The sequence below is a fragment of the Cricetulus griseus genome, chromosome 4, assembly GCF_003668045.3.
Source record: "Cricetulus griseus strain 17A/GY chromosome 4, alternate assembly CriGri-PICRH-1.0, whole genome shotgun sequence".
Classification (NCBI taxonomy): Eukaryota; Metazoa; Chordata; class Mammalia; order Rodentia; family Cricetidae; genus Cricetulus; species Cricetulus griseus.
Window position 1 is genome coordinate 45003108 of NC_048597.1, and position 15491 is coordinate 45018598.

Genomic DNA, 15491 nt, shown 5'->3' on the forward strand with positions numbered 1-15491 from the left:
GGTGACTAGCATAGCACACTAATTTAAAGAGTGCAGTAGTGACACACATACCTTGGTGGTAACCAACAGCTCTCTAATTGGACTTCAGATTCACTAAACAAGAGGGAAACCATGCCTGGTATTGGAAACCTAGTCAACTCCCCAGAGCTAGTGAAGCCATGGATCTTGGAAAGAACTTGTAACTGTTACTTTGCTAAAGGAGCACAATCCCCAGCTATATTCTAAATATTTTTTTCTTATATCCTGGGATAAGTGTAGTTCTCAACCTTCACTAAGGAAACTCCTCTTTGCAACAGAAAACCACAACTAAGCAAACATGCAGCGTTGTGGAGCCCATTTCCAAGGGATACATATACAAAACAACTCCTCCTCCTAAGGCTCAGGTATTATTGTTGAAAACAGTATGGGAAGATTGCAAAAGCTAGAGAATCAGGGAGCCTGTTGTGAGATTGTGTCTCCTGGGATTGTCAGGGCTACACCCATAAAGTCTCACCAACATGACTGTCTAAACGTGAGCTGAACAAGTACAACAACAGATGTGCTAACATGGAGAGGGGAAAGCTCCTGGAGGCCTTAATCTTACACAAAGAGCTACACACAACTAAGGAATGCTGAGAGTAGGAGAAAGTCTTCCTCAGAGAAAAGCACATTCAATACCAAATGGTCAGCCCTGGAACAATACATACAGTAACATATAGACTGAGAAAGTTGTACTTGTGCATTTTAGAATATATATTTATATATTGCATACATATAATTGTTGTTACAAACAACAGAAAAGAGGCACTAAATTTGGAAGAGAGCAAGAGCAAGGGAGGGAATGTGGAAGGGTTTGGAAGGAGGAAATAATAGGATTATATTATAATTTCAAAAAATAAAGTACTTAAAAATTTACACACACACATACACACACACACACACACACACAAACACAAATCCCACCCTGTAACAAAGTAGACAAAGTATTTTAACAGATTTATCCCCTAAGATGTTATGTGGATGCAAATGAATGTTTGAAAAAGTGGGGAACATACTACCCATTAGGGAAATGGAAATCTAAACCACAGCATAGTACCTTTTCATACTTATTAGAATTCCTAATATTGAAAGCAAAAGCAGAAGCTGATAATAGCACGTATGGAGAATGGATGTGGAGGAATTGAAGGTCTCCCAGGTGGTCTAAAATAATAGTCTTTGTGCAAACCAATACAGTACATTTGTATACAGATAAGACAGTCTTCCCAAATAAACCAGTAAGCCCATGTTTAAGTATTTTTTCCAGGTTGAAACTATAAACTAGAAGAACCAACCTGGATTCTGGATATAAAATTTTATATTAATCCCCACACCTCAAAAAATAAAAAAATAAAATATAACCTCTGAAGGTAGTGAACAGATGAAAAAATGTTATGCCTTACACAGTGGAATATGGCCTGGCAAAGAAAAGAATGGGCTCCTGAAGTAGATGACAATTAGGATAATTCCAAGCGCATTACCCAACTGAAAGAAACTAGACCTTCAATGGCTTTGTGACTTTCAGGACAAGGCAAGATGGTAGGAGCAGAAATCAGGAGTGTTTACCGGGAGCACCCCACCCCAATGTACATATGGGTGGCACTTATTCATGTTAGGAGGGGATTTTGTTCTTTGTCTTGACTGTAGTGGTTGTTTGTCTATGCCTTCCTCACTATTTACAGAATGGTACCCTTGGTACCATTAATGCTGAACAAGGCATCCCACCATATGGAATGGGCTCCAACAAACTAGCTCATGCACCATGAATAAATAGACCCTGGTCCTACTGCCAGGGATACCTCAGATAGTCCAAGTGTCACAACTGTCTCCTATACACCGAGGGCCTAGTTTGGTCCCCTAGAGGCTCCATAGCTGTCAGTCTGGAGTTCATAAGATCCTACAAGCTTGGTTCAGCTGTCTTTGTAGATGTCCCCTTCACGATCTTGACCTCCCTTGCTCATGCATTCCCCCCTCCCTCTCTTTAACTTGATTCCTGGAGCTTGGCCTGGTGCTTGGGTGTGGATATCTATATCTGGTTCCATTGGTTACAGAATAAAGTTGGGGTATTCATCAATCTGATTATAGGGGAAGGCCAGTTCAGGCATCCTCTCCACTTTTGCTAGGAGTCTTAGCTGGAGTTGTACTGTGGATTCTTGGGAAATTTCCCTAGCACCAGGTTTCTCCATGATCCCATAGTCGCTCTTAAGATATCTTTCATTGCTCTCCTACTCTGTCCCTCTACCTACTCAACCATCCCCTTCCCTCATGTTCTCCCCTTTACTGCCCCCTTCATCCCCAGTTTAACCAAAGGATCTCATCTAATTCACCTTTCCAGGGTGACCCATGCATCCATCTCAGGGTCCTCCTTGTAACCTAGCTTCTCTGGAGCTGTGGATTGTAGCCTGCTTATCCTTTGCTTTACAGCTAGCATCACTTATGAGTAAGTAGATACCCTGTTTGTCTTTCTGAGTCTGGGTTACATCACTCAGGATGTTTTTTTTATCTAGTTCCATCCATTTGCCTGCAAATTTTATGATGTCATTGTTTTTTACACCATTGTGTAAATATACCACATTTTCTTTACCCCTTCTTTGGTTAAGGGGCATCTACGTTGTTTCCAGGTTCTGGCTATTAAGCAACTCTTACAGAAGAAAGCATTTAATTGTGGTCTTGATTACAGTTTCAGAGGATTCACATGCTGGAAGCAAAGGTGCCTGAACAGTAGCTGAGAATTTTACATCCTGACCTGTAGGCAGCAGATACAGAGAACAAGGACTTTGCCTCTCATGGGATTTTGAAAGCTCTCCCCGCCCCACCCCCACACCCCGACTCACCTGAAACAAGGCTACACTTACTCCAACAAGGCCACACGCCCTAATCTTTCCCAAGTGTTGACATTAGTTGTTTATGGCTGGAATTGGATGCACTGGAGACAGGGATTGCAAATCAGTTTTGGATCTTGAGTCCCATCTTTCAAGCGTCAGTTTTACTTCGACCACTAGATGGAGACATTGAGCTGTGGAAGTGTGGGAGCTGGGCAAGAAAAGGCTGATTTTTGCAAGAGGTTGGGCGGGGCATTTACTATGTAGACTGGTTAGTGTGGTCCAGACTTTGTGCTAAATAAACTGCTCTAGCTTTGAAGAAGTTGTTGCAATTCCAAAATGAAATCTCGGAGCCATTCTTTTCTTATCCTCATCAACGTTTACTTCAGTCCTTAAGACCTCTGAGATATTGTGTGCACCGAACTGTAAACAAAAACCTGGATATTTATACAGGAGTGAGGGTGAAATTAGAAGATTTAGGAGCTGAAATCTTTGCACTTAGCTTATTGTTTGCTGTTGTGTGGGTGGGAGTTAACAACCAATTTAAATACTATTTCACTATACTTTTTTGTTATAAGGTAACAAGATCCTAATAACCACTGGTTACCGGCTTTCTGAGAGTCACAAACTGGCAGTTTCTCATGTGAGAATTCTGTGGTTATCTTACCAGTTCCTGCATTTTGTAGGTGAGTAGAGATGAAAGCGCACCTCGTGCCCTTCTCAGGCCGAAGCCCCCACACATTCTTTCCAAGTCCTCGTAGAGCTTTGGGTGTGACAGAGATCTAGACTCTGGCGATAGGATCAGTTTTTAAATCACTGTCTTCTGTAGGGAGGTCTTTACAGTCCAGTCCACGCTTCCAGCCTGGCACTGACAGTCACTGAAACTGTGGCTGTCTTCTTCTCTTCAGTAGCCTCGATTTCTGAAACAGAACCCAGACAAGCCAAGCAACACAGCAAATGACGTGGGATTAAAGGAGTTCACAACTGTATGGTACATTACACAGTGAAGCTGTGAAACAGAGTAATTTATCTCAGTTCTCCCACTGCCATGACATCCTCTGCAAAAATTAGGCTAATTCCCCTTCTAAGACACATGTGATATCCTCACGAGAGTACTTCTCTGCTGTTCCGACGATGGTCTCAGATTGAGGGGGGAGCTCTCCGTTCCTTGTCTTCGCACTCTTCAGCCACCTCCTCCTCCTTCATTCTCCTGAGGGTGCCTATCTGGTTGATGAGGTTGGAAGCAGAACTTGGGTAGTCTTTGTGCAGTTCTTCCTGATACATTTTGGGCATGGATTAACCCTCAGAAATCCTGTATGCTCCTCTATTCCCAACCATGCATCAAGCTTAATGCCAAATGCCTGCTATAGTCCATTTCCAATTCTACCAAAAAGAAGGCAACCACTTTCTCTTGTCGGCTCCATTAGCAATAATGGTGCATGTGTAACTTGTGCTGTTTCTGATCTTTTGTCTTATTGGGGGGGGGGGCACCACCCAGCTCCCAAGTAAATCACATTCAGAGGCTTAGTTATGAATGCCTGGTCTCAGCTTGCTTTGTTGCTAGCCAGCTTTTGTTTTTTTTCTTTTTCTTTAATTATCCCATCTACCTTTCCCTCTGGGCTTTTTCTTTTCTACTTCTGTAAATCTTACTCTTACACCACAGATTACCATGTAAGGAGATGACTGGGTGACCGAACCCTGCTGTCCTCCTCTGCTTGTTCTCTTGCTCTCCTCATTCCTCACGGCTCCTATTTATTCTCTCTGCCTGCTCCTGACTCACTATTGGCCATTCAGTTCTTTATTAGGACTGCCAGGTGGTTTAGACAGGCACAGTAACACAGCTTCACGGAATTCAACAAAAGCAGCCTAAACAGAAGGCACACACTTTAATATTCTACCGTGTGTGTGTGTGTGTGTGTGTGTGTGTGTGTGTGTGTGTGTGTGTGCACGCGTGTGCGCGTGCATGTGTGTTTGCATATCTCTGCGTGGGGTGCTATGCATGCAAATATGTGTTTTACTTCCTAGCTTAGCTCTTTTACTCTCTTCTCAGCTAAGAAAGCAGAGTCAGGTTGCTCTAACAGGGCCTCTCAAACAATACTGCTGCAGCTGCTTAGTCACCAACACTGGAAAAAAGGCTGGTTGAGGTTCCTAAGAGGATCAGACTCCATTGTCTTGTGCTCAGAGATCATCTGTGACAGGGACATTTATGCTTGGCTCCTCTGTCTCCATCATGAGTGGTTGGCATGCCATTCCGAATTCCCAGCACTTGAAAACTGCCATTTAAGTTTGTATTAATTCTTCAGGTATTCATTTGGGGTTGTCAATACTGGTGGAATGCGTAGGGTAACAGCTTATTTTCAAGTTTCCATTCTGTCTCCTAGAAACTGTGATGTTCTTTTTTTCTGCAAATTACTCAAAAGTGCTGTTTAACTTTGGTCTCTCATAAATGGTGAATAAATACATCTACCTTGTATGGATATTATAATGATTAAGTTCCTGACTGGTATAGTCAGACATATCATGCACCCAAGTTGTTTTTTTGAAAATTTACTCTTCTCTCATGTGTTATGTCCTGACAGCATTTCCCGTCCCCCATCTCCTCCCAGTTCCCCTTCCCAACCCTCCTCTCCTCCAGATTCACTTCTCTCCTGTTTCTCTTCAGAAAAGAGCAGGCCTTCTAGGGATATCAACCAAACGTGGCATAACACATTACAATAAAACTAGCCACAGACTCTCATGTCAAGGCTAGGCAAGGCAACCCAGTAGGAGGGAAAAGGTCCTAAGAGCAGGCAAAAGAGTTGGAGACAGTCCCCGTTCCCACTGTTAGGAGACCCACAAGAACACCAAGCCACACAACCATAGTTTTAAATGTGGCTGTGACAAAATCTAGTATCACCTGATAAAAGGATCACCACTGAGGGGCTGCCTAGATGGAACTGGGTGGTCTACGTGTCTGTTAGGGACACTTTTCGTTGATAATTGAGTTGGAAAGTTCTGACCTGAATCTGTATGGCACCATTTCATGGGCTGGGCCCTCAACTAAGAGTGAACAAAGATAGTTCAGCACAAAGCAGCAAGCAAGGATGAGTGACCTCTCTCTCTGCTCTTTGCTGTGGATGTACTGTGACCACCACCTATGTGAAAAGTGAAGTGATGAACTGGGAGTCAGTGAAGTAGCATTTTGACGGTAAGTGATCAAATAGAGAGAGGAAAACAGGAGACTAGACAGTCTTGGAGTCTTATTTTAAAGTTATCTGCCCCACACCCCAGTCTGAATTGAGAAACACCAGCATTTGGAGTCGGTTGGCTAGTGGGGGGGAGTTCTTTAATTCACACCATCACAAAGAGGGAACATGAATTTTGCCTTGTCTCTATCTGCAGAAATACACATTTTCATGGTCATGTTGAGAAGCTTAGGCAGCTTGCTGACCCTTCTTTACCGATTGCTCCTGGGATGTTAATTCTGTCTCCGAGAGTTCATCACTTTCTTCTGACTAAAAATTGACATGGGAACAGAAGTAAAATTTAAAATCCTTTAACAAGGTATAATTGTTAGTTGTGTCAACTTGACACACCTAGAAGAGTCTCCACGTGGGATTGTCTACACTGGGTGGGTGTCTTTTGAGCATGTTTGGGTGGCACTGCCTCAATTGTGAGAAAGACTCAGCATAGCATGGGCGGTTCCATTCTTTTGGCAGAGGGTCCTAAGCTATTCAGGGGTGGAGAGATAGAGCTGAGTCCTGGCAAGTGAGTGCAAATGCTTTTATTTCTTCCTGCTTTTACATGTGGGTATGATGTGAAGTTCCTGCCTTCACTTTCCCTCAAAGTTGGATTATAATATAAAATTATAAAATGAAATAAGTTCCTTTCTTTCCCATATTGCTTTTTGGCAGGGTAATCTATCACAAAAAAATAAAGAAAACTAGAACACAAGGGTTTGCTGGACAGAGGAGGGCTGGTGTGAGAGCTGCTGTAGAAGAGTGAAGACTGGGACTCTTGCAATGGTCCCTGCATTCTCCATCTTATAGGACAAGACCAGGGGTATCTTGGTGTTGTGACAGAGCTTTGAGGGGTCATTGCACCTTGTCAAGGAAAACCATATTTTGGGAATGATAGTGGTGGGAATGAACAAGGGAGTAGGCACCAAACAAAGCCAGACTGTAGTCAAGGCTGTCCTTGCTGATGCTTGCATGCTACTATGATTCAAGACAAGCCTTCTGCCATCTCTTGAATTTGTTAGCCATTTGTGTTGTAATAGTTATATGAAAGTATGTTAACAATGCCTATTGTATGCTGGGCAGAGAGAAACTTTTCATACCCAAATCTATAAAATGGCTAATAGGTAAAGTCCTCCAGGATAAGAGAAATGCATTGGTAATTTTCATAAATTGCAGACTCTCTTTTATCTTAATAAAACACGAGAAAACTGTTCTTACTTTACCTTTTCCTTAGCATCCTTCTCTTCTTCAGAGCTTTCATCTAGTGTTTCAAGTGATTCTTCTATGAAGGAAGACAGAGTTACTTCATTGCTGGAGCTAGTCACACTTTTAAGGGGACCAACTATCAAACTAGGTCACATTTAAATTAAAGACACCTGGAATCTGTGATCTGACACAGCAGTGGGATGAAAGGTCACTTTTAAAGAAAGCATGTTTTAATTGTAAAGATATGTAACAAATGCACAGGACAATTGAAAAGCTGGGATAAAAATCTATTATTTTAATATCTCTTCTAAATTATATATTATTATATAATAAAACATCTGTATTAATATGCATTGGGAGTGCCCATGTAAACAACAAGGACCCACATGAAAGCAAAACTCAGCCATGCTTTCTGAGCTTTTAGTTAGCTGTAAGTGCAGGCAAACAAACATGAAAACAGAAACAAGGACATGGTGAAAACAGGACACCATGTACTGGTCTCCGGAGGACAGGGTTTGGTGAATTTGAAATGATAATTCATAGGGGTGTGTGTGTGTGTGTGTGTGTGTGTGTGTGTGTGTGTGTGTGAGAGAGAGAGAGAGAGAGAGAGAGAGAGAGAGAGAGAGAGAGGTTGAAAAGATAAGGTTCAGTAAGCCCATGTGGGGTAGGTTTGAGGGCCCCAGGAAGAAGGAACAGTATGTGAAAATGCCCAAGAATTAGAGATCACTAGGTCTTTTGTTTCAGGGGAACCATTGGTCATTTGGTATGTTTATTAGAGTTTTGAGATTAAGGAGAAGAGTTGGCAGTTGCAGAGACAGCAGATGATAACAGCCCCAGGACCATAATCCTCGGCATTTGAACTCATGGCCAGTAGGAACCCATGAGATGACAGGATTTTATGTTCACAATGATGCAAAGATTTGGAAGGCTGGAGAGATTCTTAGTATTCAGGCATCTGTACTGGCCTGTCCTTGGGGTTCTGACTGGATACATCCTCAGCTGCAGCCACTAAGAGCACCACCTGTGTATATTTACTATGTTTCATTTAAAAAGGGCCCTGGCCGCCTCCCATCCTTCTCTCTCTTTCTCTCCCTCTTTCTGTCTTCCCCCCACTCTCTCTCCACCCTCTGTCCTCTCTCCTGCTGCTCCTCTCCCCTGAGGCCAGTCTCTCCCCTCCCCTTTCCCTTTTTTATGATCCCTTTCCCCACAAACAAACAAACAAACAAAAAACCGAAAAACCCCCACCTCTGCTTGAACCCTGTCTCATGGTTCTCTCTCACACTAATTTTCTTAAATTACAACAGAGATGGCTTAGCAATCAAGAGCATGAATTGTTCTTCCAGAGAACCAGTTTGGTCCCCAGCATCCACACTGGGAAGTTCACAATGGACAACAACTCCAGCTCCAGTGGGATCTTACACCTCTGCCTGTCTTGGGCACCTATATACACAGGCACATACCTACACATAGGCATACACACACACACACACACACACACACACACACACACACACACACACACACACTTAAAGGTTTTGAGTGTACACCATTATAATATAAAAAAGATAAAATTCACTTAGAATTAACAACATAGTATTGGTAGTTTTATTTGACATATACCACAGGCCTTTTTCACATTGTAACATGGAAATTGATTATTTTAATGATTATGTAATTTTTTATCTTGTTGATTAAATTGATAATTAAATGATAATTTGTTATACAGTTTTACTGATTCTAATTTTCTATCTTTGTAGTGATACCAAATTATAATTTTATCCTTTATCTTTGCAATAAATGTCTAGAAATTGCAATATTTAATCAATGGCTATAAAGCTTATTGTTTTTAGAATCTCTATAGTTTCACTAATTTATACCAGTGTCAGTAGCTTTTTGTTTTTTGGTAAAGGGTCATATATTTTAAAAATTTCACAAGGATGTCTCATATTTACTGTGAATGGACTCGATGTAGAATCAACTAAGAGACACTTCTTAGAGTGTATTTAAACGAGGTTTTTGAAAGGTTTAACTGAGGGGGAATCACCCTGAGTATGATAGCTGCATCCTCTGGATTGGGCTCTCAGGCTGACTTAAAAGGGAAAAAAGGCAGACACCAAGCTGGACACTGCATCCATCTCTCTTGGCTTCCTAACTATGAATGCACCACCATGGCCAGATACCTCACTTGCACGGCCACGCCTTCCCTGCCATGATGAAACTTTTCCCAAACTGTGAGGCAACAAACTCTCTTCCTTTAAGTTACTTATTGTTAAATATTTGGTCACAACAATGAGAAAAACAATGAAAACACTCACTAATGAAGTAGACCAAGTATTTGTTTCCTTTAAATATTAGCAACATCGAACATTCTTTTTCTTCATTTTTTTCCTTCTCCTTCCTCTCTCATTTTCTATCTCACCCCCACACCCAAGTCTCTGGGTCCTGAGATTAAAGCCATGTGCCACCACGCCTGCTTAATATTTCATTTGCAATACATACTTCTTCTGTGAGTTGTCCTTTGACAGTTTCTTTTTTCCTGGTCTATGTATTCTTTATTCCATTATCATAATTTCCTGATTGATACTATTTTTGCCAATTGTCAGAATTCTACAATTACTTTATATATTTCTGAATTTAGCACACAGTTTATTCTTTAGTCAAATGATGATTATTTATTCATGTAGTTATTGATTTATTAAAATCTATCCTAAACAAATTTGGAAATTCTTGTCGATGAATTATTAGTGGCATTTCTTGTAGCTAATACCTTTGCTCTGTAGCTCATATTGACTATGACCTGTAAATCTCCCACCTCATTCAATTGATGAGAGTTGTCGCTCTCAACAACGTTATTCGCTGTGGTATAATTTTTAACAGTGAAATCTGTTTAAAGAATAGACTTTCTACCAACACCATCCAGTGATTCATGCATCTGCTATTGAGAATGCAAGTCATATTTTTGCTGTTATCAATATACCGAACATTTTCCTTTGGGGGAAGGGCCAACCATTCTGTCAATCATTTCTTCATATTATTTTTTATAATTATTCAAGATTAAACTTAAAGATAAAACACAAATATTTCTAAGTATAACTCTGATATTGTATATTAGGATGGTTGATTTTGATTTCCACCAAAAAGTGACTTGATTGGATAGAGAACACCTGGGGGACGGTTAATAAAGCACACACTCTTGATGTGTCTATGAAACACATTTCCAGAGATTGTTAAGTCTGTAGGGTTACAGGCAGACAAATCCAAGAAAGAGGCTATTTTCACCAGGAGTAGTTGGTTGAAGCAGCTATGGCTTCTTTAAGCATTGTCTCAGAGTCCAAGCCCAGAATATAACAAAGCAGAGCTTTTTACACGATTTTGGCTTCTCTGTCTCGCATATATGGTAACTTACACTTTGATTGAGTGCTTTAAACTACTAGGCAAGGAGAGCAAAGCAGTTGTAATGTGGAGTGAGGGGAAAAGGGGGTTGCAGGAGAGAAGTGAAGTTGTAAGTACTTAAGGATACTGACCTCTGCTATATCTATTTCCTGTTTCTTTCCCTTGCCTGTGGGTGTGGGGTACCATGGTAGGTCTTGGTGTGTGGAATATATTGTCCTGGATATTTTGGGTTTGTTTCTCTTTGCTTCCTAGATGCCATAAAGTAAAAGAAATGTCTACTTTCCCTCAGGCTCTTGGATCCAAGATGTTATAGGCCCCCACTCTTCTCCCCCGCCCCATACAAACCCTATGGCATCAGAGAAGGTAAAGAACAGACCGAAGCCTCTGACATCATGAGCTGAAATGAAGTTTCAGGTTTTCGACATAGTGATGGGAGATCTAACATATATATGGCAGATAAAAGAAGTCCTTGATACTCTAGGTAGAATGCATACACTTGTTCCCAAACACAGGCATCACTATTTTATGAAATCTAAGTCGGTTCTTATAATTGAGCCCAAGACATCACCTTTAAAATTTGGTTTCATTGAAATTCTCCGAGGTGGTATGTACTTTCTTACATTCCATCTGAATTTTCTTACAGCAACTGAAGTTTGAATAATCATCACTTTGGTAAACTTTTCGGTGCCTTGTATCTGAAAGTTGATTGAATACATGTTACTTTCTGAATACATGTTACACAGGTACCTGTTGCTCTGGCTAGGTCATCAGCTTCTTGACGGCTGAACAAGCCTTGTTCCGCATACACACTCTTCCTTGATGCATTCGGGCATATTATTTCAGACAGATTTCATGAAAACATCCCTAACAGTATGCTTTCTTTTAACAGATGAAGACCAAACCACACTAAATTTGATGCCGCTTATTCTAACAGAGCGCTTGAGACATATTTTCTTTACTAAACATCAGAAATTGCCAGTTTTGCCTTTTATGTGATTAATAATAGGTGGGTCACTATTCATAACATATCTTAAGGATGAAGTACTGCCCAAAGTCATCTTTAAGGATGTTTGGTTACAGATTAGACCTGCCTAATAAGTGTTTACTGTAAGCACCATTTAGTATCTTTTCCATTTTTGAGATGTTAGGAAACAGTAGGGCCAGATGGCATTTTGACTGACCGCTGACAGACTCCACCTTATGCCCTGTAGTCTTGAGTTCAGAGCTGTCAGACCCACAGCTTCTGCTCTAGTAACCCCTGTGAACACTCAGAAAAAACTCTTTCCTGGCTGCATGGACCACTGCAACCACAGCTGCTATTCAAGCTTCAGCCCTTGCCTAATGAGGCCTCACTCTGATCAACCACCTCTACAGGCAACATCCCATGCCAGGCCTTTGTCAACTGGAGACCATGTTCTTCCTGCAGTTATTCTTACAGAGACAGGAGAGGGACCTCTCACCAGTGCCTTTGGACAAAACTGTGATTGGTCATAAAAGAGACATGATTGGTGCATGTGAAAGGGGCCGTGATTGGTGGAACCAGAAGCTATGCACACACAGGACTGTGATTAGTATGCTACAAGGGTGCCCTATCACCCTTCTAGCTATACAAACAAGCTGTCTTTTACTCTCTTAAAGTCATCTCTCCTGTATATTCTCCTTTAGCATTGGAACACTGGGTCCAAACAGTTCCTCCTACTCCTGGTCTTATTGCAGATACAACATCAGAGATAGCTGAGAAAAAAGTAGACAGAACCTTGCGAGTAGGGACAGCACGTAAGAGGTCACTGAAGAATTGCAGAGAATAACCAAGGTAGAAACCATACAAAGCTAAGACGGTGATGTGACTGCCATTGAAAATGCTGTAAAGAGCCAAAGGCGGAAACTGAAACTACAGAAGGCAGGCTGTGGTTACTAGGAGACTGGTTGCTAGGAGACCAAGGATTATGGAGCCAAGAGTCCTGATTTGCAGATCTCACCACAGGAAGCCCCCAGCTTTGAATACTTGTGCTATAAGCCCCTGATTCTTGTGGCACAGAACCGAAAGTCTCTGGGTCAGAGCTGTCAGTCCTAAGGGAGCTGCTACATGAAGATCCATGATTTCCACCTAGGTGGCAGAAATATCCACAGGCTATATTTTGACAAGAAGGAATTGACTCAGTAGGCGAAAGGAATAAGCTGTATTGAGATCACAGTGAACAGGATAGAAAACAGGAGTTAGGGAATCAAATGAGAAAAAAAATATACAATCATAAAGATGCTAGCACCACAATGCTCGACTAGTCATCAGGCTGAGAGTCTTTTTGTGTCTATCAGCTTTCCATTTCGAAGCAACTCATCCAAAATAAAATGCACCTTCTCAAAATTAATGATAATGTCACACACGTGGCCAGGATGCTTGTTAAGGATTTCCACGTAGCAATGTGCTCTCTCTAGGGTGACAAGTTCATCTGACCCGACCTTCAATAATAATCTGAAGATACAGGCTAGCAGATCTTTGTAGGTGTTTTTCAGTTCTTGGCAATCAAGGAAGCTTATGACATAGTTTGAATGAGTTCTCGTGTGGTCCATCCATCCTGCCCTCCACCCCATCCCACCCCACCCAATCCCAACATCTGACAGTGGTTCCCATCCCTCCCAGATGATTAAAATACAGTAAAAGTGACTTGCAGCTTGCTTTTTATCCCTCTGTCCCAAGTCTATCCGGGAAGTACATCCATCCCAGCTGTTAACTATGACTATACATATGTACCTGTTCATTTTCATGTGGTAGACATCTTGTGGGTAGTTTCATTGTCTTGCCCACTTCATTATTCTAGTGCTGTTTCTGTCACATCAAAGCTGCTTAAGAATGAATTTGAATGTTCTGTGGCTGATGGAATTGATTCCCGTGTTACTCTTCCTAACTCACTTTCTGTAGTTGTATTTTGTCTGCCCCCAATTCCTCGTAGTATGTGTCTCTTGTACTCTCTGTCTACCAGGTACAAATGCACACTCACACATGCACATAGCTTCTCTTTGATGTTGCATATGCCTCAGGTTCTCCTTTTGAACTCATAACAGTTTAAACGGAAAGCACTAGTTTCATTTTCTGAGCCAGAGGAAGACATCTGCCACTCTGTTTAGTGGGGTTTGTCAGAACCTTCCAGAGTACTGTTAATGCAGTTCTTCTGAAATGCATGCATGAAACTAGTGGGTCCTCTTCTCCTATGCACTACTACACTGGAATGTAACTGTTACTGAAATTCTATACTTCGGCGTGTTTTGTTTGGCATTGGCAGGGGATGGAAGAAGCTTTCGTCTAGGCCATTGAGTGCAGAAGCAGTCACGGAACACTGTATATGTAAGTGCACATGGGTGTAGATGGGTATGACATTGTGGGATGGAGCGGGGAAAGAAGGAGATGGGAAGGTGGAAAGTCTGACTGCCATGACAATTTTTCTTATATTAATTCATTCTTGCCAGAAAGACCTACTTCTGTACCTGGTGGCATGTCACAGGAATTAGGAAAGGTGCCTTATAAATTTTTCGCAGCTGGCAGTCTTCCGCAGATCCATGGATTAGGATAACATGAGTTACAGTCTCATCATAGATGTCAGTTTTCGTGTTCATAGGTATGTCCCTGATGAAGACATTGCAGAGTTTCAACTGCATCTTGTAGTTCCATTCCTTAAGGAGAAGCACAGCTTCATGTCTGTTATTTGCTCGCAGTCAGTTTCTGCCACCATATCTGTGCAGGTTTGCTCAGGGATGGGGGTTGCTAGCAAGAATTCAGAAAGACCCTCTTACCTCAAAAGGTAAGTGTTCACGGATCTTTTGGGCAGTAATGGCAAGTCCAATTTTTTGCCATATTTTATGTCTCAAGGCAGGACATCTTTTTTCAAAGCCTTCATACAAGTGGCTAATGGGAATGAAATAGGTCTGAAAAAAAAAAGGTAGAAAGTGAACAATTTGTGCATACCCATGGCTGAAGAAATATCTGTATCTCCATACAGTGACATTCAAGCTAAGAATTAAGATGCATGTTGCAATTCAGAAATCCCACAAAATGCATTTATTAGCGCCTACTTATAATCCTGTAATAGCCACAATTTTAGAAAGCCTCATGAATCAACAAGGACTCTTTAGTTTGTTTTTTTAAACTGTATGTCTTTCTCAGTGTAGTCTATGTTTATGAATCATGAAATTATAAGAAGCTAAATACTTGTCATCTTCTTACATATCTAATTTTATTTTCATTGGCAAATAATAGCTATGTCTGCTAATGAGGCACAAATAAAACTAATTAGCATATCTCCACTTTATCAGATTACAATGGTTTTGTGTCAAGGGTATTATAAATTATTCTTGTGACCATTTTGACATATACATTGTTATCACTGTGTTCACCATGCAGTGCTATAGAACACTAAAACATATTTTTCTAGTAAGCAGAAGTGTACCTTTGACTTCCACCTTCCCTTCCCTTTCTGTACAGTTCTGGTAACTACCCCCAACCCCGTGCCCTCTGAAACAAGTCTGCTGCCTTACATTCTTCAAGGAGGTAAAAAACGTGCACCATTTTCTTTCTGTTTCTGGTTTGTAACATTTGCATAATCTTCTTTAAGATCATTCATGCTGCTGAAAGAATGGACTCTCATTCATTAAAATGTTTTATTATTTTAGTTAACATGTAGTCCATACATCAATTAATTTATACACAAGTCATGGCACACCTGTGAAAATCAAGGGGCAGCCTGCAGTAGAGTCACTCACTCTTTCCATCAAGTGGGTTCCAGGGATGGGACTTGGGTCATCAGCCCATCATTCTTTTCAGAGTCCAAATAGCATTTCAAAG

At 41.2% G+C, this 15491-nt stretch overlaps 1 protein-coding gene across 1 annotated transcript in view; it reads right to left on the reverse strand.

Moving 5' to 3' along the window:
- Positions 1 to 3977: 3977 nt before the first annotated feature.
- Positions 3978 to 15491, reverse strand: part of Slc9c1 (solute carrier family 9 member C1) — a 59887-nt gene continuing 48373 nt past the window's right edge. Inside the window, exons 23-28 of the mRNA XM_027413261.1 lie at positions 14444 to 14575; positions 14138 to 14323; positions 11223 to 11349; positions 7279 to 7337; positions 6278 to 6331; positions 3978 to 4112 (exon numbers count right to left, since the gene is read on the reverse strand). Of these exons, the coding sequence (XP_027269062.1) occupies positions 3978 to 4112; positions 6278 to 6331; positions 7279 to 7337; positions 11223 to 11349; positions 14138 to 14323; positions 14444 to 14575 (693 nt within the window). The remainder of the gene's footprint in view (positions 4113 to 6277; positions 6332 to 7278; positions 7338 to 11222; positions 11350 to 14137; positions 14324 to 14443; positions 14576 to 15491) is intronic.